This window comes from Saccharomycodes ludwigii, chromosome IV (assembly GCF_020623625.1).
Source record: "Saccharomycodes ludwigii strain NBRC 1722 chromosome IV, whole genome shotgun sequence".
Classification (NCBI taxonomy): Eukaryota; Fungi; Ascomycota; class Saccharomycetes; order Saccharomycodales; family Saccharomycodaceae; genus Saccharomycodes; species Saccharomycodes ludwigii.
In genome coordinates, this window is record NC_060203.1 from 1152445 (window position 1) to 1179796 (window position 27352).

Consider the following 27352-nt stretch of genomic DNA (forward strand, 5'->3'; position numbering starts at 1 on the left):
TTTTATAATTAAATATTTTTAATAAATGGTTTCCATTAGTCCTTAAAAAAAAAAAAGAAAAAGAAAAAGAAAAAGAAAAATGTCATAATTTGTTTTTTTTTTTTCCTTTTTTTTTTTTTTCTTTTTTTTTTCCCATTTATCGATGGACAAAAATATTTTGTACAGAAATTCTATTGTAAAAAAAATAAATGGCTTTCATTTATTAAAAAAAGGAATGTTTATTAAAAACGACTTTAATAATTCTTTGATTATTTGATTACCCCAAGTCCATAGAATATTAACTTGGTTTACACTATATTTAAAATAAAGCACACTAAAGAAAAGAAGAAAAAAAAAAATATGTTATTTACAAGAACATCTAGCCTAAGAAAATCAGCTTTACGTTTTAGCTTATCAACTTCTCGTTTCATATCCACATCTGTTAAATCACAACAAGTTTTACTATCCAAACCTGTCCAAGATGTTGACCCAGAAATGTATTCTATCTTAGAATCTGAAAGAAAAAGACAGAAAAATTCCATTACTCTAATTCCTAGTGAAAATTTCACCTCTAAAGCTGTTATGGATTTGTTGGGCAGCGAAATGCAAAATAAATATTCAGAAGGTTATCCAGGCGAACGTTATTATGGTGGTAACCAATTCATTGATAAAGCAGAATCTTTGTGCCAAAAACGTGCTTTGGAACTATATAATTTAGATCCAGAAAAGTGGGGTGTCAATGTTCAATCTTTGAGTGGTGCTCCAGCCAATTTATATACCTATTCTGCCTTGTTGAATGTTGGTGATAGGTTAATGGGTTTAGATTTGCCTCATGGTGGTCATCTAAGTCATGGCTATCAATTACCCTCTGGCACTAAAATCTCTTATGTTTCCAAATATTTCACCACAATGCCCTACCAAGTCAATTCAGAAACAGGTATTATCGATTACGACCAATTGTCACTTACTTCCAAATTGTTCAGACCAAAGATTATCGTTGCTGGTACCTCCGCTTACTCTCGTTTATTAGATTACAAAAAATTCAGAAAGATTGCGGATGGTTGTAATGCGTATTTAATGTCGGACATGGCCCACATTTCCGGTTTAGTCGCTGCTGGTGTTATTCCTTCCCCATTTGAATATTCTGATATTGTCACCACCACCACTCATAAGTCACTAAGGGGTCCAAGGGGTGCCATGATTTTCTACAGAAAGGGCTTACGTAAAGTTACCAAAAAAGGTAAAGAGATTATGTATGATTTGGAATCAAAGATTAATTTCAGTGTTTTCCCAGGTCACCAAGGTGGCCCACACAACCATACCATCAGTGCCTTGGCTGTTGCCTTGAAACAAGCCTCCACTCCAGAATTCAAGCAATATCAAGAAAAAATTGTTTCCAATGCAAAGATATTTGCCGAAGAATTGAGCAAAAGAGGCTTTCAACTAGTTAGTAATGGTACCGACAACCATTTAATCTTGATTAACTTGTCTAACTTGGGTATTGATGGCGCCAGATTAGAAACTATTTTGGAACATATGAATATTGCTGCCAATAAAAATACTATTCCCGGCGACAAAAGTGCCTTATTTCCAACAGGTTTGAGGATTGGTACACCCGCTATGACCACTAGGGGATTTGGTCCAGCAGAATTCACCAAAGTTGCTGAATATTTGGACAAAGCTGCCAAATTGGCCATTGCCTTGAAGAGTCAAGAAAATGTTGACTCCAAAGCACATGCCAGAGCACATTTAATTGAATTCAAGAGATTAGTTGGCGAAAGTCAAGAAGTCGATAAACTAGCAAAGGAGGTTTCTGATTATGTTTGTAAATATCCTGTTCCAGGTGAATTATAAATCATTCATTAAATCATACTCTATTTACTTCTGTTTTGATTTCTATAATATCTATGTTATTGGTATTATCGTTATTTTTGCTAATTTATTAAGCTAAAAGATGTATAAATGAAAAGAGGAATTTCTTATAATTTATTAATTAATATTTTTTTTTATTTTTAATTTTTAATTTTTAGTTTTTTTTTTTAGTCATAATGAACACCCTCTGTAGTAGTAGATTTTACAACATCTTGATCATCTAAATATAAACCCTTATCAGCAGCAATATCTAGAGCCTGTTGTCTTCTATGATATTCATTTTCATAATATTTTTCTTGGAATTTAATTAATTGTTTGTCTGCTACAAAAACAGATCCCATTGATATCCATGCACAATGATAAAAGACACGCACTTGAGCACGCACATTACGATATACTGTACTGAATCTTTTTAACAAAAACCCTGTTGATATTGAGATCATAGCACCATAAATTGCACCTTGTATACCACCTATTGATAGTTCTTTGGTCAATTCTTTAATAGTTGCTTTATCGTAATGAACAGGTAACACGCCCATATTTATATTTTACCGTTTTGATTGTTATTGTTATTTATTTATTTTAATATATTTACTGTTTTACTATGTATTATGTTATGAGAAAAGTTGTAATTTTATAATTTCTTTCAATGGTTAAGTTAAAAAAAAAAAAAAAAAGGGAAAAAAAAAAATTTTTTTATTTTTATTTTTTGTCTCTTTTAATTTAAATTCAAAAAAAAAAAAAAAAAAAAAAAAAAAAAATTACGCAGTAAATGTATGGATATGATTAAGGACGTTAGCTGATCTTCCCCTTTTTCCCATTGAAATGAAGAAAAAAAAAATATATATATATAAACAAAATTATATAAAACCGAGTTAAACTATCGCAATTAACAAATAGTGCCGAATATCTATTATAAATAAAACACAAAAAATAAAAAGAAAGGACAATGACTTCGATCAATCAAGCTATTCCCTTAAAGGAGAAACCATCAATGTTATACTCACTCGAAGAGAATGACGAAACCAATATATTTACGGGTCCTTCAAATTTCACAAAAACTTCCTCAAAACTTGTGTCTTCATTCACTTCCAAATTAACCCTTGATGATGTAGATATGATTGGGTTGTGGACAAAATATGATACCCAAATGTTTAACGGTTCTCCCCTTTTTATGCCCGAAGAAGAAGAAAGAATCAATGTTAACGGTAACTATTTCAAGGATAATGATTATGATTCTGAAGGGCATATAGATGATCAAAGATTTCATGAAGGTTCTGTCAGCAATTTTTTTCGAAAGGGAAACACAGCTAAATTGGAAAAAGATCTACATGCCCTAATTCAATATGTCTCTGACCTAAGGGAAAAATATACAGGATTCACTTGGGACAATTTGAAGCATATTGTCTCACCCAACGAATTTCAAAATGATAATGCTATTATCCCATTTCTACCTGAAATACCAAGTATGGAAGAGTTTGAAAATGATTGTAAAAAATTTAGTGATAAAATAGATGAGTTTTCCTCTGGGATAAAGGCACAATACATTGAAAAAAAAGTTTACTATTTAATTGATAAGTTTGCCTTATTCCAAAACTTAAGGTGCAAAGAAGAAAATTTGCAATCGAAGCTTGTACCACATAGAGATTTTTATAATGTTTTTAAAACGGATGTAAACTTGCTATTTAATGGGTGCTTTTCTCAACAACAACTCAATAACTTCATATGGTTAAAAATTCAGCAAGAACCAGACAGAGTAGTGTTGGAAAATGGACAAAAATTGATCGAAATTATTAATGAGGGCAAAAGAACAGCTGATTTGGGCCTAAAGATAGTCGATGACGAATTTCTGGAATGGTATCAATATGATTATCTGCCCAACCATATTAATATTAACGATAATGATAGAATTAAATTTTATCAAAACATCGTTCATGTATTTTTAGATCATGACAATTTTATCGGCGGTGAATATTTGGCTGGATTGTTGGATTCACAAGTTTTCAGTAATAGATCAGAACATCAGGTTTTTTGGTTAAGCATTGATTTTGTACCCAAAAATAGTGACTGGTGGGATACTTTAAATGAGTGGGTAAACAAGTATGATGAACTTTCTAGGGATAAAGTGGATTGGAATTTAAGAATATATCGTAACTATCCTTTGCTTTTCGCTAAAGGCATGGTAAAAAATTTTAAAGAATATTTAGATTTATTGTTTGAGCCACTATTAAAAACCCCTTCAAAATATAAGAATCTACTAAGCAAGTTTAAATGTTTTGATATAATTTGCCTGCATCGAGACAAATATTTGAGACAAAATTTTGAACTTTTGTCAACAACTTCTCCTGAAAGTTGGGATTTTGGCGATAATCCGTCGATTGCGTACTACATGTACCATATATATGTGAAAGTAAATCAAATAAATAAAATATTACACCCGTTGGCAAATATAAAGTTAAGGAACAACTGTGCTCCACACAATACCGAAAGAATATCGCAATTCGGTAAAATAGGCAATACTATATACCGTGAGTCAATTATGTGCAATTTACTCTTGGGTACAAGCCAACAATTATTATCGGCAGAGAGGTTGTGGTCTAGCCCCCTTTTCACGTATTTATATTATATTTTCCAGATCGGATGTGTTTTTTCACCATTGAGTACTGTTTCCAGGTTTTATGGTGGTGCCACTTATATGCTTGGTAAAAAAGATGGCATTTCTAATCATCACGTTAACGTGCTGACTAATGATATTTCATATGAAAAGGCAAGTGATTACAAGTACAAGGGAAACCCCTTTATGTTAATGCACGAGATGGGAATTGTAGTTTCATTAAGCAGTCATTCTGTTTTTTTAAATTGTTCATATACACATGACCCATTATTGGAAGAATACGGGGTTGCTGCAAGCATTTATTTGTTATCTAGTTGTGACATTTGTGAATTGGCCTTGAATAGTGTAAGATCATCGTCAAATGAGAGAAATATGTGGGTTGATGAAAGTTCTGTGCATAATGTTCCTCAAATAAGAAGATCTTATCGGATTTATACATGGAAAAAAGAAGTTGAACCAATTTTATATTAGCTAATCCCCTCCTCCCTTTTTTTAATATATATATATATATATTGGTAATTGTAACATTTAAAAAGTACACTATCATTAATTTATTTTTCCCAACTAGGCTCAATATCTCTAATATATTGAGCGTATTCTTGTAACCTTTTTGGATCCTCAAATCCACCATTGGTACCATAATAAAATAGTTTAAAAATATTATCTTTTTTGATATCACCGTTGTTATCTAAGTCTACAGATAAATCAACTACACCACAACTACGTTGGAAATACCATTTATTCACAACATTATCCCTTCTACTTCTCCATAATAGTTCATTTGGGAACCTCTTAAACATTTCATTGAAGATAATATCAGATATACCCAAGGAACCTTTTAAATGTGGCATGACAGCAAATTTATCCAAGTAAACAAAAGGTTTAACATTTGAATTTTTGTGTCCGGTGGTAGGTTCGTAGGTTAGAATAGCAATACCTTCATAATCACCGACAACTATTATCGCTGCAATATTACCGTCGATTCTATTTAAATAGTGTGTTAAATCCAAATTTTTTTGGAAACTGGAGTTAATAATTTTTGTAAATTTATATAAATCTAACTTATTACCAGTTTCTTTTGGTTGCCCCTTTTCCTTGACCCAAAACTTTTCAGGCAATCCAATGCTATTGTATTGAGTTAATTTACTATGGGCAAAAGTTCTAATGTTAATACCTTTCTTCAAAACTGTAGTTTCAAAAAAAGAGGATAATCTAGGATCGATAGTCTTATGCTGTAGGGGTAATTCATACCAATTGTTTGTTAGGTCTGTATTTTGTTCTTTTTTAAAGACAGGTAGAGAGCATGAGATTAATGAACGATCAGTTAAAATATTATGTAATAATGGATTTTTAGCCTGTTCCTGGGAAGATGCACTGATCGTGGTTATGACACCTGTTACACTTAATGGCAGATTTTGTAAACCCTCATTCATAATCTTCAAATTCTCAATATGAGAATTGTAAACGTCCAAAGAATTGGTTATTCTAGTTTTATTAATCGTGTTTTGTATTTTAATTATTAAAGGCTGGTTATCCTTGTTTTTTAAATTATTTTCCAAAATTTTTTTTTCTGTTTCTAGTTGTTTTAAAATAGGGTTGTATTCGTTAAATAAGTTGACAAAGACGTGTGCATAATTGGATCTTTCTGCAGAAGGAAGCCCACCATGCTCATTCAAAATAAATATTTTTTCAACTGATATCATGTCTTGGTTTAATAAGCTAATCAATTCTTTGATGTAATCAGGAAATGAGGTCGTTAAGTTTCTTTTGCTATTTATTTCATCGAAAATGTATGGTTCTAAAATTGGGATGATCCCATGCTTTAATATTTCATTATATAACGGGTAACTTAACCTATATTCAAAACTTTTTTTTCTAGTTATCAAATCAGGACAAAAACAAGTTTTTAATTCTTTATTATGACAAATTCTATCTAATAAATTGGCAGCAGAAGAACTAGTTTCTTTAGCACCATGCTCAGAAATAACAAAAATCGGATTAATACCTAGCATTTTCAGATTTTTTATAGTGGAAGAAAATCCATCTAGAACATAATCAGGTTGAAGTAATAAATCTTTTAAAATTATAATACAAGCATTTTTTTTGTTATCTGCGGAACACTTTTTCAAATAATCCTTAGCCTCTCTTTTAGTGGCAGTGGAATTTAGTACAGATAATATCAATTCTTTATTTTGGGCATTCGGTTGTTGATAAAATTTTTTAAAGGTGTGTGTTTTAGAAATGAATGGTTTGAGTTTCGTTGAATGTTTGTATATTTTAGAAAATGTTGAAAACATGTTAAGTAATGTTGTATAAGGTTATATACCTTTTTTTTTTTTCTTTTGTTAATTCTTAAAGATTGAGGAGGGTTTTCAATTTTACTAAGCACTAGCACATTGAATCGTAGTTACCATTAATGACTGAAACAAAAGAAGAAAAAAGGCCTTAAAAAAAAAAAAAAAGCTTTATGATAATGAAAAATTAATACGTTTATTAAGATTAAGTACTGAGAAACCAGAACAATTACACGTAAAGTCCTTTTAATTTCACCGAGTATCCGAAATTACAGATTTATAAGTTATTCACGTGTTTTCTTTATTTTTTACTTTATTTTTTACTTTATTTTTTACTTTATTTTTTACTTTATTTTCGAAACATTGCACGAGAACTCGAAATGATTTTCCATTAATATTCAATAATAATAATAATGATAGGCTTGTAAGGCTTAAAAGTTATATATATACAAAAGAACAGTGCATATGTCATTTCCTGAATCACTGCAAAATACTTTTTTACCTCAAGAAATCCAATTTATAGTGGAAAATGAACCCATAAAGATACTTCCACGTATCACTACAAGACAAAGAAAACAGTATCGACAAGGCTCAAATTATGATCCTGATTCGAAAAATAGTCATCCTATTAAACCTTGGAGATTAATCACTACCAATGATTATAACGTCAATAATATGATTGCAATGAAAAGTACAGAGCTACCATTATGGATGGCAGTTTTATTAAAAGAGCAAAAGAAATGTAATATTATAGCACCTAATTGGATAACTGTTTCCAGTTTAGATAAATATATTGATTTTGAATTAAAAAATCCCATGAAATTTAGCTCCTTGCCATGGAATTGGCTAGTTATTGCATGTATTCTTTTCACTAAAGCACCAGATGATTTAACCGATCCTATTCACTTATTAAAAAGTCGATGTCAAGACTTAAGAGAAATACGATTGGCCAAAGTGCAAAATGGTTTAGCTATATTAAATGAAAGTCATCTGCAACTGGATAACCTATCCCTGATGGAGATTAATGAGATTAGACCATATGCTACAAAAATATCTGACATGTTTAAAAACCTACACAAAAACACTGCGGCAGGATTAGGAGAAGATTATGATATGCATATGGACACGTCCGAACCTGGCGCTAGTTCTAATATGACACAAAATCCTTAATCTAATTCAATAACAAGCATATACTCGTTATTAGACATTGAAAAACTTTTATTAAATAATATAACTATGACATAAAAAGGAAAATCCTTTTATATAAGTCGTGTTATTTTAGTTTATTGTTATAAATTCATAAATATAAATAGCATTTTTTAGTGAATTGCTTACTATTAACTAAAGTTTTTTTTTTTTTTTTTTTTTTTTTTTTTTTTTTTTTAATAATATTACACAATTATTTTAAAAATAAATACAAATATACTCACTAAAAACATATATGTGTATGTAATAGATTTTGATATTTAGATAAAATAATATTAAAGTTAAATAAGAAAGTTGAATAGACCAAAAAAAAAAAAAAGAAAAATAAAAGGATAATAGAATGATGTCTTTAATTTTTGATTTAGGTAAAAAGCTGACCTCTGAAATACATAACAGCAAGCAAGAGGAAATAAAAACGTTGATAAAAAAAAGAGAAAAGAAAGTCGCACACCAATCGTTACATCATGTTAACAATTACATTGACGAACTAAATCAAAATAATAAAAATGAAAATCTTTTAATTGCAGAAGTTCAAAACGATTGGCAGCTTGTATATTATGGCGATGTTGTTTTGAAAACTGGTTTAAATAATGAACTGATTAGGCATAATTTTTTAACAGGTATAAAAGACAAAGTTGGTACTCAGTCTAGTAACAAAGTTAACAATTTTTTTCAATTAGTCAACGCTACTAAAGAAATAGCTACAACACCTTCTTTGCCTCTAGTTACTAATAATATTATAGCCAAAGAAAAAAATGTATTTAATGGGGATACACAAGAGAGTAATATAATAAACACTGAGATAAAAAGCGTCAACAATGGGTTTGAAGATTATTTATTTGCTAATAATTATACTGAAAAACATAATAAAAATGTCGATAGTGTTTTTATTTGTTTCAGTTCAAATTCTAAAATAGCTTTGAATAAATTTTTTGTAGCAGGTAAAGCATATAACGAGGACTTGTGTGGAGATGGAAATAAAACTATTGGCACTTTGTATCAACAAGAAACTAATAATATTTATGATATTGATAAGAATGTTGGGAATAATGAAAGTAGTGTTGCTGAGTTCTCGACAAGAATTTATCCACGGTCCTATTACTATAAGCTTATTCGGTATCAGCGAAATAGTGTGTTAAGTAATAATGGTACTAAATTAATTAATGATTTTCTGAAATTAAGAGGTTTAAGTAATTATGATAAACAAATTACGGAAAGACAAAATAATTATTACAGCAAATATAATAATAATACCAAGGATTATAATTATACATTTGATTTAATAGATAATGATGATTCAAGTGGTTTTTATTTTACAAGAGATGAGAAAACTGTTAGATGTCAAAAAATGAGGTTCAGGCAAAAGTATAAACAAATACATACTAGATTAAGACTTAAATATTGAAAACTGGCTGAGGTATTTTATCTTTCTTTATTTTTATTTTTATTTTTATTTTAATTTTTATTTTAATTTTTATTTTAGTTTCTATTTTATTTTTGTTGCTAGTTTGGTTAATAAGATTTTGTGACACAGATTTATTTTTTTTTACCTTTTTTATTAATATATTGAGATATAGTTTCGGTTTTCTCCGTGAAAGAACGGATAGAGAACGAACGGACAGAGAACGAACGGACAGAGAAGGAACGGACAGAGAAGGAACGGACAGAGAAGGAACGGACAGAGAAGGAACGGACAGAGAAGGAACGGACAGATAAAAAAAAGGGCAAACTTGAATTTAAATTTATTATGGATTTTGTTTTTCTCGTTTTATTATCTCTTTGCAATCTTCGTATTTGTGTTCCCTCTTCCTGTCCCCATCCTTTCACCCCCCCTCCCCCTCTCTTTTATTTTGCTTTCTTTCTTATCATTTATTCCCATTATTTCTACTATTTAAGCAACACATCTTTTAAACATAAAAAAAAAAAAGGACCTATTCTTTCCTTCCTTTTCTCATCTTCCTCCTTCTTTTAAATCTTTACTAATCTAGAAAAATATAAAAATAAATAAATAAAATAAAAAAAAAATAAAAAAAAAAAAAAATTGAGTCTGCTTGTTACCATGAAGGCATCAGGTTTATTCATATTATCAACTTTATTGACTTCCTACGTATCAAATGCATTGGTTATTCCAAATTTTGAAAACTTAGAAACTGTATTTGCTTTAAACAAGGAACAAGAAGAATTTACTGCTCCCGATATCAACAATTTAGATACTTATTCGTTATGGCCACATCTACCTTATTTCATGAAACCTATGGTTGATACTGATAAATTACAAGAAAAAATCACTACTGAGCAGCTTAACAGTAGTGCTTGGGATCTATACAACATTTCCAAAAAGTCAATTGGAAAGTACGGTCATCCAACAAGAGTCATTGGATCTCCAGGTCATTGGGCTTCCATTAACTACATTTTGAGTGTTTTAAATAAACATAGGGATTACTATGATGTTTCTTTACAAGAATTCGATGCTATCAGTGGCAAAGTAAAATCCTTCGAATTAAACTATGAGGATGGATCCAAAGTTCCAACAGCTAAACCTTTTTCTTTAACTCCCCCTGTTAAAGAATTCACCGGGGAATTGGTTCATATTCCAAATTTGGGATGTGACGATGCCGATTTTGTTTCTGATATTCACGGAGGAAAAGGTGCTAAAATTGCTTTAGTCTCTAGAGGGCAATGTCCATTTGGTGATAAAAGTCAATTAGCTGGTAAGCATGGTTTTAAAGCCGTTGTGATATACGATAATGTTGAGGAAGATGATGGTTTAAACGGTACTTTAGGTAGTCCAAATAACCACACAGTTGCTACCATCGGTGTTTCTAAAAAGGTTGGTGAAAAATTGATTGCCTCTATTGCCGCAAGCAAAAATAATTATTCTTTAACTTTTGCTGTTGACTCTTATGTCGATACCATCAAGACCAAGAATGTGATTGCTGACACCAAACATGGTGATCCAGATAATATTATTGCTTTAGGTGCTCACAGTGATGGTGTTGAAGCTGGTCCTGGTATTAATGATGACGGTTCTGGTACCATATCCTTATTGACCGTAGCTGAACATTTGACTTCTTTTAAGATTAAAAATAAGGTGCGTTTTGCCTGGTGGAGTGCTGAAGAAGAGGGCTTGCTGGGCTCTACTTATTATGTTGATCAATTGACACCTGAAGAAAATTCTAAGCTTAGATTATTCATGGATTATGATATGATGGCTTCTCCAAATTACCAGTATCAGGTTTATGACGCTAATAATAAGGTAAACCCTAATGGTAGTGAGGAACTGAAGAATTTATACATTGACTATTATACTTCACATGGTTTAAATTATTCTTTGATTCCATTTGATGGTAGATCGGATTATGTTGCCTTCATCGAAAATGGCATTCCAGGTGGTGGTATTGCTACTGGAGCTGAGGGTGTAAACACTGACAATGGTAAGATTTTAGATAAATGTTACCATTCTCTGTGTGATGATGTCTCAAATCTAGCCTTTGATGCTTTCTTAACTAATACAAAGCTAATTGCACATTCTATTGCCACTTATGCCAGATCTTTGGATGGTTTCCCAGAAAGAGAAATTAATAATGAGACTATCGCCAGTTTAAGTGCTGTCAACCATCAATCACAGTTCAAGTATAGAGGGCCATCTATGGTTATGTAAAATTGTGGTGTTTGGTGAATTATTAATGGATAAGACATTTGTTTTTCGAGAAAAGATACATACATATATATATATATATATATATATATATATTTATTTCTTTCTTTCTTTCTTCCCTGCAGTATTGAAATTGAAAGGTAAATAATATCTACAAATTTATATATATATATATATTTTTTTTAATATTTATTTACAAAATAATCCAAAAGGTTATAAATTAACATGTTACCTCCATAATTAACCGAATGGGAAGCCACCGAAACCTCTTCCATCACGATTAACTTTAAAATTTGCTTGTTTAAACATGTTAAGCGGATTATTACCTCCACCATAACCACCGCTGGACCCCTTATTGCCATGGAAAGAATGACCACCATTACCACCACCGGCTATTATAGAATCATATTGTTTTTTCTTGTCTTCATCGCTTAATATTTCATAAGCACCATTGATGTCGTGTACCAGCTTTTCCGTTTTTTCTCTATCTTCCTCGTTTTTTTGTTTATCAGGGTGATGTTTCTTGATCATCTTCAAGTATGCACTTCTAATTTCTTTCTTATTTGCAGTTTTTGGAACTCCTAAAATTTTGTAATAATCTTTTTCAGTATCTATACCACTTTGCTGTTGCTGCTGTTGTTGTTGCTGTTGCTGTTGTTGCTGTTGTTGTTGGAAAAATTGTTGCTGGAAAAACTGTTGGTGTTGTTGTTGCTGTTGTTGCTGTTGTTGTTGTTGATTTTTCTTTTGTTCAACTTCAAATTTTTTATGATAACGGGCCATAGAAATTTTAAATAAATGATTTTTAAACTCATTTGGATCTTTATCCCATATTTTTTTACTTTTGAAAAACCCGACTATATCATTCAATGAAATATGTTTAGATTCTTTATTTATTAGATGTAATGCTATATGAGGAGAAAAAACATTCCAAACTGTGTCGATTTCCTCTCTGCTATATTGTTTCTTTAAATCAATTATTTTATTCAAAAAAGTTCGAGATTTTTCCTTTTCTCCTGTTGTATCGTATGCAATTGTCAATAAAGTATGAATAAACCTAAGTAACTCTGTTTCCTTGAAATTGATCTTGGTTATTTTATTTAAATATTGGTTTTGACTGAAAAATTGTTTTTGTAATCCAACTATCAAATCATAGTTGTTTTTGTACTGTTTATTTTTCCTATCTATTGAAGTGTCTGTTGTATAAAACTTGATGGTTTTTTGCGCCCATTTTTTATCATAATTAAATAAGAAAAAAGATTCGTCTTCTTCAACAGAAGCGACATTTGGATTGATTTTACCAATTTTTGAAACTAATTTTGATAGCGCAATGCACGGTTTATAATCCATATCTATAGCAATGCATTTTCTTAAATTATTTAAAGCAGATTGCTGTTGGTTTAAAATGAACGTTTGCAAAATAGATATAACTTCATAGTAAGAAAGTTTCTCTTCAATAGTTAAATATTTCCTGTGTTTGTCTAAAATTGTTTGCAATACTTTAACGATATGCTGAGAATTTAAATAGATATTTAATTCATCATCTTCATCGTCGTCCTCTTCTTCAAGTGACTTATTAATATTTTTCAAAAGATATGATACATATTCTAATGATATTTCTTTAGAATATGGCGAAATTTTATATTTTTCGTAAATTGGTAAATTGCCATCAACATTAATGCCAAAAAGCAACTTCAATTTATCTAGTCTTTCCTTGGCTAAATGCTTCCAGTGCGTGTCTTTAATTTTTTGGAATATAGATATACTTTCCAACTCCTCATCATTAGATAGTTTATTTAAGCCCAACTTGTATAAATTTTCTTCATAATATTGTTTGTTGTTAAAATTACAACCGGTGTCTTCCATGTATTTCACGATTCTATTGAATCTGTCTGTAGACGATATAGATTGAACTTCCTTTTCAATCGAATTCTTGTCACATTTCACAGCTTGTCCGGTTACTACCTGTAGGAATTCACTGTAGAAAATAAGTATCAACAGATAAAACTTGAGTATTGGGGAAGTTACCATTTTTATTTTGAGTAAGTTGCGTACTTTTCCTGGTAAGCAATACAATAACGATTATAATTAAAATTCAATTTGTTTTTTTTTTTTTCTTTGGTTGGTAAATCACTATATTGTCATGTAAGTAATATTTTGTATTAGTTGTATAGTTAATTGATCACAATAAGTCTAATACATTCAAGTCAATAATTAATTAAAAAAAAAAAAAAAGAGAATTCGACACGTATTTAAGTAGTTTTTTTTATGGCAATACTGTATTATTATTATTACTTTTCTAGAACATTCTTTAAATAGCCGAGTGTGTATGTATTCCGAATAACCGAAAACGAAGGCCATTTTAGAATAGGATTTTTAAATTTTACGTGTATTTTTTTAAAAATTAATAACAAATTGTGGTGGTGTTTGGATAAAGATTGTCTTTTCTCAACTATTTTAATCCTTTGAATATGTGTGAGGCCAATATTCTCCTAAAGGAAAAAAGGAAAACATTTGAATTATTTTCATGACTATCTCTATTGCTAAAAATATATATATAACTATTATTTAATTATTGTTAGTTTATTTTGTGTCATTTTAACGCATAAAATAAAGCACCAATCACTCTAAAATATGCATGCATTAATTCAAAAAATAACAGATACTCAACATTATATTACCAGTTCCTCCTTTTCACTAACACAAATATCATTTATAACCTTTCAATCTGTATTAGAGGTTATACTAGTTAGTTTATCTGGCTTTATATGTGCATGGAGTGGTAAGTTACCTAGGGAAGCACAAAAAATTATATCTAAAATTAACGTTGATTTGTTAACGCCATGCTTGATTTTTAATAAGTTGGCTAAAAACTTAAGTATTACCAAAATTATAGAGATCTTTGTCGTACCAGCATTTTATGCGTTACTAATCAGTGTTTCCTTTATGACAGGTCATTTATGGTCTCACATTTTTGGATTAGATGAAGATGAGACCGGATTTGTAATTGGTAATTGTGTTTTTCCCAATAGTAATTCACTACCCGTTTCTTTAACTTTATCCTTAGCTTATACATTACCAGGCTTGTTATGGGATCATATAGAGAATGACAATAGAGACAAAGTCGCTAGCAGAGGCATCCTTTATCTATTGATTTTCCAACAAATTGACCAAATGTTGAGATGGTCATGGGGCTACAATAAATTGCTAAGATGGAGAGAGGAAACTGTATATCCTGATGGATCTATTTTAAATTTAGTTCGCAATCATGACACATCTACATTATCCTTAGATTCTTCTACTTGTGACATTGATAGTAATGTGGACTCTGGCACTAATAACACCAAACTGTATAGAATTTGGAATACGTTTAAGTCAAATATGAATCCACCATTATATGCTATATTTTCTAGTATCATAGTAGCAAGCATTCCGATTTTGAAAAACCAGTTTTATGTGGATGATGGTTTTATTCAGCATACCCTCTCAGAATCTATTAGTGAATTGGGAATGATTTCCATCCCACTAATTTTATTAGTTTTGGGTTCAAACTTATATCCAAGTAATGAAACGCAAAGTGCAACTCATAATTATAGGAAAATGATTATAGCTTCAATACTAGGTAGAATGCTTACACCTTGGATTATAATCTTACCTATTGTTGTTTATTGCTGCAAAACGCTTCCATCTGTATCGATATTAGGTGATCCAATTTTCATGGTTTGTGCGTTTCTATTATGTACTTCTCCACCTGCTATCCAGCTAACACAAATTACACAATTAAACGAATTTTTTGAAGCTGAAATGGCGGGAGTTTTGTTTTGGGGGTATGTTGTTTTAACATTGCCTATGACAATAATTACGGTTATTAGTTCTATGTGCGCAATTAACTGGAAAGCATGATATCTTATCTTATCTTATCTTATCTTTTACTTTTACTTTTTGAAATGAGTGGTTGTGTGTACACGTGATTACAAATACCGAGTGGATATGGTCGGAGAAAGGCGGGTATTAAGTAATGGACAAAATTTATTTATTTATTTTTTCTTTCTTTCTTTCTTTCTTTCTTTCTTTTTCGTACGAAGTGAATGTGGAAAACAGTTATATATTTTACGTGATTTGCATGGTGCCTTTTTCATCTTTTTGAGATTGTTGCATTCTTTTAATACACACACAAAAAGATAAGCATTTCCACCACGTTTTTTAGAAAAATGTCACCATTTTAATTTTTAAGAGAAAAGAAAAAAAAAAAAAAGAAAAGAGATAAAAAAAATTATAAAATATAAAAAATGCCTCCCACCCCCCAAAAAAAGAAGGCTTAGTTATCATTCCATTCACATGCTTTTTTTACTTGTTTAATTCTTTTTTTTTTTTTTTTTTTTTTTAAATTCCTTTTTTCCTTTTGCTTTTTTACTTACAAAATCAAACAAAACTTTACCCTTATATATATATATATAATTCAAAAAAAAAAAAAAATAATATAAAATAGAAATAAAAAATAAAAAAAAAAAATTACTTTTATAAATCTTTCCATTAAAATCCCTACCATCAGCTACTTTAAACACCGAATAATCAAAGCAAAATCTATACGTTTACTTATCAATAATTAAAGATGTCAGAAACAGATACATTAGCGCCACCAGGTGCACATCAAGGACTATCTATACCCAATTTATCATACGTAACATTTGAAAGTGTTGTAGAAGTAGTGTTAGTCAGTTTTGCTGGGTTTATATGTGCATATACCGGATTATTACCGAAATCAGGTCAGAAAAATATATCTTTGCTTAATGTGGATTTATTCACCCCGTGTTTGATTTTCAGCAAGTTGGCCAAGAGTTTAAGTGTTGCTAAAATATTAGAAATTTCCATCATTCCACTTTTTTATGCCTTGACCACTAGTATTTCATATTTTTCGGGCTTCTTCATTTCCAAGTTTTTCCATTTTGATGTAGATGAAACCAACTTTGTTATTGCAAACTCTATTTTTGGTAATAGCAACTCTTTACCCGTCTCTTTAACTTTATCATTGGCTTACACCTTGCCTGGCTTGACCTGGGATGAAATTCCAGATGATAATAGAGATAATGTGGCCAGTAGGGGTATCTTGTATCTATTGATTTTCCAACAGATTGGACAAGTGCTAAGATGGTCCTGGGGGTATAATAAATTAATGAGATGGTCTGATCAGCGAACTGCATCCTTGTTGGAATCATCTCAAAATCTTATCTCCGAAGAGGATAGCCATGCTGGCGTTTCTAGTACCAATGACTTTGATAATCAAGGAGATTACTACAATCAGGGCCTGGATAATGTTTGTTCTCCTAAAAACGATGACATTTATATTGAACATAGTACAAGCAGTTCTGTATTTAGCAAATTTAAATCCAAAATTGTAGGTGCAATTAACAAAGTTAGGTCCTTTATGAATCCACCATTGTATGCCATGCTTTTTAGTGTTATTGTGGCTTCTGTACATCCTGTACAACATGAGTTTTTCCACGCCAATGGTTTTATTAACAATACCTTGTCTTCAGCCATTACCGAATTGGGATCTGTTTCCATTCCGTTAATTTTGATCGTTTTGGGTTCCAATTTATACCCGGCTGATGATGAGTCTGCCAAGAGGTCCCCTAATTATAAGAAATTGGTTTTTGCTTCTATAATTGGGCGTATGATTTTGCCTTCTTTGGTTTTATTACCTATTATTGCGTGCTGTGTTAAATTTATTGGTATTTCTATTTTGGATGACCCAATTTTCCTAGTTGTCGGTTTTATTTTAACTGTTTCTCCACCTGCCATCCAACTAACACAAATTACTCAATTAAATGAATTTTTTGAAGCAGAAATGGCGGGTATTTTGTTTTGGGGCTATGTTGTTTTAGTTTTACCGGTCAGCATTTTTGTTGTTATATTTGCTATGTCCGTTTTAAAATGGGCCGGTGTGTAATTAATATATTTACTTTTAATGACTTGGTAGGTCATATTTGTGGTGTAGGGAGGGGAGAGCACTTATATACATTGAGTGAGATGTGGCCAATTCCCGAAAAACTTTTTGCATGTTTTGTTTTAATTTTGTTTTTTGTTTTCTTTTTCAAATTATATTTTAATGTTTTGTGTTTAGTTTTCATATTTGTTATTAATTCATACTTTTATTGTTTTTATCGCATATGAAAGCTACCCTGGGCACGTGATATACAACGCGTAAAGTTTAAAACGCGTTTTTTTTTTTTTTATTTTATTTTTTTCTCTCCATTTATACAGATACATATTTAAGTTTTCTAATTTGTAATTTCTTTTTTTAATTAAGACATACTTATACATACACTCATATACATATTTCTCATCTTCTCTTATCTTCCCTTTTTATGTTAATCAAAAAACAGATTTATTCATTGCAAAATCTATAATTTAGAAAAGTTACATAATCCAACACACTGGTGGCTTAGTGAATAATGTACATCAAACGAATCACTATACAAGGCTTTAAAACTTATAAAAATACAACCATCATCAATAATATCTCACCGCATCATAATGTTTTAGTTGGTAGTAATGGTTCAGGTAAATCTAACTTTTTTGCAGCAATTAGATTTGTTCTTAGTGATGACTTTGATAGGTTAACTAGAGAAGAAAGAATTGGTTTAATTCACCAAGGCTCAGGTTCTGTTATGAGTGCTTATGTTGAAATTGTTTTTGATAATTCTTCAGGTAGAATACACATTTCTTCAAATACACAGCTATCAAAAGAAAGTCAAGATGATGTTGTAATCAGAAGAACAATTGGCTTGAAAAAAGATGAATATTCTATAAATGGGAAATCCAAAACAAAACAAGAAGTTAAGGGATTATTGGAAACTGCTGGATTTTCCACTTCTAACCCATACTATATTGTTCCACAAGGTAGAATTGTAGCTTTGACTAATGCCAAAGATCATCAACGTTTAGAATTGCTAAAAGAGGTCACTGGTGCTAACACTTTTGAAAAAAAACTAAAAGATTCACTACAAACAATGGATGAAACTGAAGTTGGCAGAAAAAGAGTTGCTAATGAATTAAAAGAGTTGGCTAGCAAATTAAAGGATTTGGAAGACGAAAGAGAAGAATTGAACAAATTTCAAAATTTAGATAGGGACAAAAAATGTATTGAATATACTTTATATGATCGGGAATTAAATGAAGTTACCAATCAAATAGAAAAATTGGAAAGTAGTTATTCTTATACCGTAGATTCTTCTGCTCAATATATATCTGAATTAGAAAAAAGGGAAACTTTGGTCAGGGAAATTGAGGTTAATTTAAGTAATTTGGATACAGCTTTGAAACTTAAAGAAACTACCGATGTTCTTCAACTAAAATCTGAAAAATTAGAAGTGGCTAGAGAACTAGCAGATTTAAATGTTAAAAAGGCAGATTTGGAATCTCAATTAACATATATTGAAAAATCTAATACGCAAAATGTACGTTTATTAACTTTATTAGCTTCCAAGATTGCCGAGAAAAAAAAAACTATCGACCATTTGGCACCAAGTTACGATGAACGATTGACTAATGAAACACAGTTAACAAACAAAATTTCAAAACTCCAACAAAGACAAAGTTATTTAATTACTAAAAGAGGCAGATATGCCGAATTTTCTGATGAAGAGGAAAGAAATGCCTGGATACAAAGTGAAATTAACACTTTAAGGGAAAAATACGATGATATTGTTAAGGATAAAACTGAGTTGGAAACTGAAAATGAAAAATTCAAGGGGGAGCTTCATAGAATAGACGAAGTTCTTGAAGATTTACATGATTCAATAGAGGGACCACATATCACTGGGGAATTAGAAACCCTAAATAAAGATATTGAAAATTTGAGAGATAAATATTATGCAAAGATTGATCAAAGAAAAGAATATTGGAGAGAAGAACAAAAATATCAAACAATTTTAACGTCTTTAGATTCAGATATAGAAAGAGCACAAAGATCTGTTAACGAAAGTATGGATAGAAATTTGGCTAATGGGCTACAAGCCGTAAAAAAAATTTCAGAAAGATTAAATTTAAATGGTACTTCTGTTTTTGGCACTTTGGGTGAATTGATCCAATATAATGAAAAGTATAAAACATGTGTCGAAACTATCGGGGGCAACTCTTTGTTTCATGTTGTTGTTGATAACGAAGATACTGCGAGTATTTTAATGGGCGAATTGGTTAAATCTAGAGCGGGACGGGTTACGTTTATGCCATTGAACAGATTGAACAATGAATATATAAGTTATCCTCCAGATGAAGAACTCTCAGTTCCATTAATGAAGAAAATACATTGTGACAGCGATTACATCAATGCTGTAAAACAGGTTTTTGGGAAGGTCATTGTTGTTAAGGACTTGACTTCTGGTGTTAGATTGGCCAAACAGTACAAGCTAACTGCTATAACTTTAGATGGCGATAAAGCAGATAAAAAAGGTGTTTTAACGGGTGGTTTTAATGATAAACATAAACAAACAAGATTAACCTCAATGAAAGAGTTAAAGGTCAAAAGAAAAGACTACGAAGTGGCCCAAAGTAAATTGGCTGAATTGGCTGATACTTTAAAAAAGACAGACGATGAAACAGACCAAATTAACGGTGAATTGAAAACTAAAACCCTTACAAAAGAAACCATGCTAATAGATATTGAAAGGTATAGGAGCAAATCAAACAAGGTCAAATCACAAAGATACATATTGGAAGAAAAATCAAAGCGTTTGGTTATTAAAATTGAAAAATTGAATACCACCATGTTAGAAGTTAGTCAAAAAATTACAAGACTAGAAAACGATATGAATCAAACATTTAAGACGGAATTAACTGATGATGAAACAACGGAATTAAATCAAATTAACAATGAGCTACCAAAGTTAGATTCTGAGTTAAACAAAGTTACAGCCTCGTTAAGCGATATCCAAGTAAAAATAGAATCTATTAAATCGGAATTGCAATCCAAATTGGAACCACAGTACTCAAACCTACAAAAAAGTGTTGATTTTGCTGATGATTTTGAGGTAAATAAGTTGAAACAAAGACTAAAGAGAGTAGAGTTGGAAATATCTACCATATCGGAAAGGGAGCAAAGATTGGACTTACAGCTACATTCTATACTTGAAGAGATAGATGAATTAAAAGCAGAAAAAGTTACTAATCAAAAAACTTTAGAAAGGGCAAATTCACAACAACGCTTATTAATCAAAAAATTAGAAGATTACCAAAAAACAGCAGAGACTTGTATGATAAAGAAAACCAATTTTTCCTCTAGGCGCGATGTTTTACAAAATAAACTAAGAGAATTGGGGTTTTTACCGGAAGATTCCTTTACTAAATACGAAAACGCAACAACAGAGGAATTGGTTCAAAAGCTAAATAGAGTCACGAGAAATTTGGGGAAATATAGAAATGTCAATAAAAGAGCTGGCGAAAGCTTTAATAAGTTTTTAAACAAAAAACAAGAATTACAAGAAAAGGCAAAAGAATTAGATCAATCAAGGGACTCCATTGTGGAATTAATTGATACTTTAAAGCATCAAAAGGTTACTGCTATTGAGGCTACGTTTAAGAAAGTTGCTGAAAATTTTACAGAAATGTTTGAAAAACTAGTGCCAAGGGGTACGGGTAAATTAATTATTCGTAAAAAAGATATGGATAATGATAGCAACATGAGTGATGATGAATCAGTGGATAATATTTATGAGGGTGTTGCCATTCAAGTCTCGTTTAACAGTAAAGAAGATGAACAACTCCACGTCAGTCAGTTATCCGGTGGTCAAAAAACAGTTTGTGCTATTGCTTTGATTTTGGCCATGCAAAAAGTTGACCCAGCCCCATTTTATTTATTTGATGAAATTGATGCCGCTTTAGATAAGCAATACAGGACATCTGTTGCCGCCACCATTAAGGAATTGTCTCAAAATGCTCAGTTTATATGTACCACATTTAGAACTGATATGTTGTATGTCGCTGATACTTTTTACAGAGTTAAATTCGAAAATAAACTATCAACCATTGCAGAAGTTGATAGAGAAAATGCAATTGATTTTATTAGGGGCGGGAACGATAATTTAATTAATGATATTTAATTTATTTTTATTAGTTTTTTTTTTGTTTTTGCTAACATATATTGCTACATATATTTTTATTATTTATAAACATACATAATTTAATCCGGTTTTTAGATTCTCGATAATATTGGAAAACATACAGAAGTAAGAGGGGAGGAGGGAAAGGTTGATATCAATTAAAGTTAAAACCCTCGCAAAAAGCCAAAGAAAGTAGATAATGAACATAAAATAACTAAAAATTAACTCTATAAAACCATACTGGAATTCTTCTTTGAGTCTTTAATTAATGAAGCAAACCCGCTATTAGATTTCTTTTTTCTTTTATTCAAGCCCTTTGCATTAATAAACTTTGTATTATTTTTACTATCTGAATCGCTACTGTCATTACTGCTGCTCTCATCACTAGAACTATCATCGGAATCCCCAGAATCCTCAGAATCCTCAGAATCTGATTCTTCTTCGTTCGAACTGGCAATAAGGGGGCTGGAAACTTTCTTCGATCCAACAGTATTATTAGCTTTTTCTTTGACTTCTGGAACACCACGTTGAGCTAAATCAGATAGAGTGTTTAATGAAGAACGGGTTTTTTTTAATCTGCTGTTACTATTTAAAGTTGGAGAAGCTAACTTTCGTTTCAATGATACGCTTGGATTCATTGGTTTTGGAATAGATGGAGATTCCCTTACTGGCGAACTATTATTCTTCTGAGTCGATTGTGCAATATCATGTATATCATCCATAAAATCCGTTTCAAATGCGGATTTAGTGGGAACTATCCTAGTTACAGCACCTTTGGGTTTAGCAACAATCCCCCTACGAGGTTTATTCCTCCCTTTGTTTTCTTCTTCAGCCTCATCATCGTCATCCGAGCTATCTTGTGAAGAGTCTGAGTCAAATTCTAATGGTAGATTTTTTTCTTTAACTACATGGCTTGGTTGTATTGAAGACTCAACTTTTGAATTTGCATTTAAATTGTTTGGAATACTCTCTTCAGTATTGGGTATGTAAGTTATTTTATCTTCAGTGTCAATTTTATAAGCTTTTTCATTTTTTTTTGGAGCCCTTATTGTTTCCTTTTCCTTTACAGTATCAATCATTTTGTTTACTTCTTTTTGGCTTTTTTTTCCAGTATTTTTCTTTTCCTCTATTATCTGGTTCCCTTTTCCACTATTGTGCAAAGTTTCTTGTGTTGCCTTTTTCTTAAGTTCTTCTTGTACAATTTGTTTTCTTAATTTTGTCCCCTCTTTTTTTTTCCCCTCCAACTGCTCCTGCTCCTGCTGCTGCTCCTGCTGCTGTTCTTGTTTATTTGTCCTCATTTCCGCCTTATATTGAACCGCCTTTTCTTCTTTTTGTTTAGCCAGTTCTTCTTCTTTCTTAGTCTTATTTTTAGCCAGTTCTTCCTCTTTCTTAGCCTTATCTTTAGCCAGTTCTTCTTCTTTCTTAGCCTTATTTTTAGCCAGTTCTTCTTCCCTCTTTCTGATTCGAGACAAGCGTTCGGCTTCCCTGATTTTTATTCTCAATTCTTCCTTTTTTTCCTCAAGCTCTTTTTTCCTCTTCAAATCTAATTCTTTTAGTTGTTCTTTCCTTTTTAACTCGTTTTCTTGATTTTTTTTGAGATAATTAAGATGCTCATTCTCAGATTCAGTGCCACTATCATCACTTCCGGTAGTACTTTCAGATTCAGTGGATAAACCATCATCAGAATCATCAATGATTTCGGCACTAGGATAATTCTTTACACCAGATTGATTATTGTTTGATTCCCTCAAACCGATCCTGGTACCCAATTTAGATTTATTCTGCTGAAGTTGCACTGCATACTTTTTAGCAACAAAAGCTTTATCATTAGAAGAGTCAGAGTCAGGTTCAGAATCAAAGCTAGAACTTGAGTCTGAGTCTGAGTCTGAATCAATGTTAGTTAATTTAACACCAATTTTGGTTGATTTGTCAAATGCTGGTTTCTTACCTTTATTGGCTAACGGAACACTTAGCTTTTTATGAACAGAGGGTGCCATGGATTTAATACTGGTTTTGTTAGTAGTCTCTACTATAGATTTTTTGGAGGCATCCGGAGAAGCAACGACATGATTTGTTGTTTGTATTTCATTTTTCTTAGATTCGTATTCCGCTGTAGATTTTTTTGTCGAATTAGATGTTTTTGGCACATCATGAGATTTAACGGGAGGCTTCTCATCGCCAGTCAAAGATTTTTCAACGTTACCAGCCACCACTACACCTGACTTCTTTGGCGAGTCAAAATTAGATTTGGTACCAGATTGAATTATACTGGTGGTAGCTGGAAGCTTCTCGCTAGTAGTAATGGGCTCTGTCTTCTGTTGAAAGGGTAGAATAGAAGGAGGAGAAGAACTACTCCTTCTAATGTCTTCCTTTAATGGATTAACATTCAAATCCTTTAATTGTTTAATAGTGTCAGCTTTCTTTTCATCATCAGTATAACTGTCTTCAGTAATATCGTCACTCGTATTACCACTAGTTGTTTCGCTTTCTGAGGAAGAAGAGGATGATGATTCAGGTGAATTTGAGGAGGTTGCACTAGAATCGTAACTTGAATCAATTGTCTTTTCCTTATTACTAGTAATTAATTTTGTTGCTTTTCTAGCAGCGCTCCTTGAAGTTCCTTTCGGTAAAATATTTCTAGGATCTGGTTTACTGTTATCCAAATCAATATTCAATATAGTTGTATAAGGCTTCCTTTTGGAAGAACTTGTTTTTTCAGCGCCAACATTATTTTCGACATTTCTAGTTTTCCTTTTCAATTTTGGAGGAATAACAAATTTGTTGCCATTTAGCATACTTAATAGTTCTTCCTTATGTAAACTAATATCAAATGCTTGATACTTTTTCCCCCCCTCCTGCGTTTCATTATCCTGCATTAAATTGGTGGTGTCTATTTTTTTTATATTGTTTTTTAAGTGTATTGTTGAGTCGTTAGCTGCAGCAGTTGAAGAATCACTATCAGAAAAATCTTCTTTCCTAGTGGTTACGTTAATAGATTGTTCCGGTTGTTGGTTGTTATCTGATCCAACCATTTTCAAATTCAAGCCATCAATATGTTCTCCTGATACGGTTTCCTCATTTTCTTGTATCCTTTGCTTATTATTTAATTTTTCTTCTATCGATGTTTTCCTTACAGTTGGTAATTTGGCCAATTGAACTTCATCTTGGGATAGACTGTCTCTGACGCTACTCTTTTTTGTTGGGCTATCCATATCATCTATGCTTGGTTTACCCATTGGCGTTCTTTTCACAGACTCATCGCTAGAAGTTGAGCCCCTGTGTAAGGGAGGTGATGCAATAATTTTCTTATCGTTGGTATTGCTGGTATTCTCAATAACATTATTTTGTTGATTTTCTTTGGCAACAGTAGGGTCAGTAGTTCTAAAAGTATTTGAAGAAGGATGGGGGGGAGGAGAAGATGGAGAGGAAGAGGAAGAAGAAGATGGAGAGGCATATTCCAAATCTTGAATATAAGCTTGTTTTTTCATTGGAATTCTATCTGATTTTAAAGGTAATATTCCAGCTGGAGAAGACGGTCCCTCTTGCATCTCCCTTTCAACTTCACTTATTTTTGGTTCAGGTATAACCAACATCCCACTGGTAATTCTCTTTTCCTTTTTGGTGGTAGTATCATTCCACGGCTGAATATGTGTTGTTAAAGGTGTGGAAGCAACACGATTTGAAGGATTATGAATGACGGTATTATTGGCACTAACCACTCTTTGACCAGTCATAGTGAATCTATTTGGTGTCGCATTAAAAATGGAAGTTTTGTTACCATTACTATTACCATTAGCATTGTTGTTATTATTGCGATTATTATTTGTAAGATAAGCATTTGGTGATTTCATTGGGGTTGTCCTTTTTGTTTTGTCAGGATCGACTTGTTCAGATCTGGAAACAGCATCTTCATCGCCAGTAAAACTTACTATTCTTTTGGCTTCAATTCTGGAACTAATGCGTATTGGTGGTGACTGTGGTGGCGGTGGTGGTAATATAGATCTATCTTCCAACAGATCATCTATATTATAGTCATGATCGTTTGGTTTTTCGATATTTACATTGATAGAGGTCAATGAAGACGGTTTATTGTTTTGAATTTTAGCATTAGTAGTAATAATACGACTGGATGGGAAAATCTCATTTGCTAATGGTGTAGAAATACGTAATGTTTGCTGCTGAACTTGATCATCACTATTATTATCATTGGTCTTACGTTTTTTCTGGATAGTTATGGTTGGTGGACCCGTGATATGGTTCATATCGGTTGATGGGTTATTAATAGTAGCTGGTGTGCCATCCGATTCTGTCTTTCTTTTTCTTCTCAACTGGTATGGGGATAAATTTGCTTCATTTTCAATAACACCTTTGCCATCATCATCAAAAAATTCCAGCTCACCTTTTAAAATTACATAAACAGTGTTATTAAAATTAAAAATTTCACCCACTGTAAAATCTGGATCTAGATCACATTCATCAGAATCTTGAAGAGAAATAATATCAATACGAGATTTTAAATTGGGGTACAACTTAGAACATTTGGCAATAATTTCTTCACTCAACTGAAATAGAGATTTAGTTGGGCTTATTAAATGCAAAAATTTCTTGTAAAACCTTTGAGAGGCGGGTTGAGCAGGTGAAGTGATAAAGGGATTTATAGAAGTATTAAACACACCTGAAGTGCTTGGGGAAAAGTTTGGATTAGGATTGGCTCTTAAAATATAATGAGCAGCTTGTATATCACCTTCTCTTGCAAATTCGCTTCTCGTACTTATATTAGTACTCGCAGAGTTAATATTGTTTCTGTTAACGATTTTGTTATTCCCACCGTTATTATTGTTGGCAAAAGGACCGATCGTGTTAACATTGGCATTGACAGTATTGCCATTGTTTTTATGCAGATCAGATGTATAAGTTGGAATTGTTTGTATTACAGTAGAATTTGCTGCTGAATTGCCATTGTTATGTTGGGTGGGATTAATAATTGAAAATCTTGAACTAGGCGGGACCAAAACAATTTGCAATTTGTACAATTGAGACATTTTGACAATGCGTGAATTCAAATTAAAAATTAATAAAAATTAATACGGTTAATGCTTATTAAACAATTGTTGAAATGTGGTCTGTATATTTTTTTTTTTTTAGTGTTTTCAAATTAATAAAATGAGTAGTTTTTATTTTAAAAAAAAAAAAAGAAAGAAAGAGGAAAAAATAAGCAGTGATGAAAAGATAACAAGATTATCTTCTACTTAAAAAAAAAAAAATAGAAATAAAAAGATAATAATTTTTGTGAGTACGATCTGTTTGTTTATTTATTCATTTATTTATTTATATATATATAAATATACATACAACGTACCTCCAACTATCATTGAAGATGCGTGTTGAAAAACATTATTTACTTAGAAAAATGAGAAATAAAAAGCTTAAGGGAAAAAAAATTTTTACTATTAAAAAAAAAAAAAAAAAAGAAAAAAGAAAAAAAGAAAAAAAAAAATTATACTTATAAAGCCATTTTCTTTTTCTTTTTTTTTTGGGCGAGTATAATCCGCAATACCTGAATACCGAATCCTACGAATATAAAACTGACTCGCTTTCCATTTGCTCTGTGATAATGTACCAATACCAGGAA

General features: G+C 31.3%; 12 protein-coding genes across 12 annotated transcripts; 8 read left to right on the forward strand and 4 right to left on the reverse strand.

The window, feature by feature from the left end:
* Nucleotides 1–339: 339 nt before the first annotated feature.
* On the forward strand, nucleotides 340–1833 carry SHM1 (glycine hydroxymethyltransferase SHM1; the record flags this gene model as incomplete). Its single annotated transcript, XM_046078135.1, has 1 exon — nucleotides 340–1833. One exon carries the CDS (start codon nucleotides 340–342, stop codon nucleotides 1831–1833), a length of 1494 nt encoding a protein of 497 aa, XP_045934520.1.
* A 185-nt stretch (nucleotides 1834–2018) lies between these two features.
* SCDLUD_003580 (uncharacterized protein) lies at nucleotides 2019–2390 on the reverse strand (the record flags this gene model as incomplete). The annotated part of the gene is made up of 1 exon (XM_046077002.1): nucleotides 2019–2390. One exon carries the CDS (start codon nucleotides 2388–2390, stop codon nucleotides 2019–2021), a length of 372 nt encoding a protein of 123 aa, XP_045934521.1.
* A 410-nt stretch (nucleotides 2391–2800) lies between these two features.
* Nucleotides 2801–4936, forward strand: SCDLUD_003581 (uncharacterized protein; the record flags this gene model as incomplete). Its single annotated transcript, XM_046078136.1, has 1 exon — nucleotides 2801–4936. One exon carries the CDS (start codon nucleotides 2801–2803, stop codon nucleotides 4934–4936), a length of 2136 nt encoding a protein of 711 aa, XP_045934522.1.
* Nucleotides 4937–5016: 80 nt separating this feature from the next.
* Nucleotides 5017–6762, reverse strand: ARG2 (acetyl-CoA:L-glutamate N-acetyltransferase; the record flags this gene model as incomplete). The annotated part of the gene is made up of 1 exon (XM_046078137.1): nucleotides 5017–6762. One exon carries the CDS (start codon nucleotides 6760–6762, stop codon nucleotides 5017–5019), a length of 1746 nt encoding a protein of 581 aa, XP_045934523.1.
* A 462-nt stretch (nucleotides 6763–7224) lies between these two features.
* PSF2 (DNA replication protein PSF2) lies at nucleotides 7225–7929 on the forward strand (the record flags this gene model as incomplete). Its single annotated transcript, XM_046078138.1, has 1 exon — nucleotides 7225–7929. One exon carries the CDS (start codon nucleotides 7225–7227, stop codon nucleotides 7927–7929), a length of 705 nt encoding a protein of 234 aa, XP_045934524.1.
* Nucleotides 7930–8305: 376 nt separating this feature from the next.
* SCDLUD_003584 (uncharacterized protein) lies at nucleotides 8306–9370 on the forward strand (the record flags this gene model as incomplete). The annotated part of the gene is made up of 1 exon (XM_046076676.1): nucleotides 8306–9370. One exon carries the CDS (start codon nucleotides 8306–8308, stop codon nucleotides 9368–9370), a length of 1065 nt encoding a protein of 354 aa, XP_045934525.1.
* Nucleotides 9371–10024: 654 nt separating this feature from the next.
* Nucleotides 10025–11626, forward strand: APE3 (aminopeptidase Y; the record flags this gene model as incomplete). The annotated part of the gene is made up of 1 exon (XM_046078139.1): nucleotides 10025–11626. The coding sequence occupies one exon, from the start codon at nucleotides 10025–10027 to the stop codon at nucleotides 11624–11626; it is 1602 nt and encodes a 533-aa protein (XP_045934526.1).
* A 237-nt stretch (nucleotides 11627–11863) lies between these two features.
* On the reverse strand, nucleotides 11864–13651 carry JEM1 (Jem1p; the record flags this gene model as incomplete). Its single annotated transcript, XM_046078140.1, has 1 exon — nucleotides 11864–13651. The coding sequence occupies one exon, from the start codon at nucleotides 13649–13651 to the stop codon at nucleotides 11864–11866; it is 1788 nt and encodes a 595-aa protein (XP_045934527.1).
* A 603-nt stretch (nucleotides 13652–14254) lies between these two features.
* SCDLUD_003587 (AEC family transporter) lies at nucleotides 14255–15523 on the forward strand (the record flags this gene model as incomplete). Its single annotated transcript, XM_046078141.1, has 1 exon — nucleotides 14255–15523. The coding sequence occupies one exon, from the start codon at nucleotides 14255–14257 to the stop codon at nucleotides 15521–15523; it is 1269 nt and encodes a 422-aa protein (XP_045934528.1).
* A 709-nt stretch (nucleotides 15524–16232) lies between these two features.
* Nucleotides 16233–17570, forward strand: SCDLUD_003588 (AEC family transporter; the record flags this gene model as incomplete). The annotated part of the gene is made up of 1 exon (XM_046078142.1): nucleotides 16233–17570. The coding sequence occupies one exon, from the start codon at nucleotides 16233–16235 to the stop codon at nucleotides 17568–17570; it is 1338 nt and encodes a 445-aa protein (XP_045934529.1).
* A 505-nt stretch (nucleotides 17571–18075) lies between these two features.
* Nucleotides 18076–21720, forward strand: SMC3 (cohesin subunit SMC3; the record flags this gene model as incomplete). Its single annotated transcript, XM_046078143.1, has 1 exon — nucleotides 18076–21720. The coding sequence occupies one exon, from the start codon at nucleotides 18076–18078 to the stop codon at nucleotides 21718–21720; it is 3645 nt and encodes a 1214-aa protein (XP_045934530.1).
* Nucleotides 21721–21947: 227 nt separating this feature from the next.
* NET1 (Net1p) lies at nucleotides 21948–26762 on the reverse strand (the record flags this gene model as incomplete). The annotated part of the gene is made up of 1 exon (XM_046078144.1): nucleotides 21948–26762. One exon carries the CDS (start codon nucleotides 26760–26762, stop codon nucleotides 21948–21950), a length of 4815 nt encoding a protein of 1604 aa, XP_045934531.1.
* Nucleotides 26763–27352: the final 590 nt, after the last annotated feature.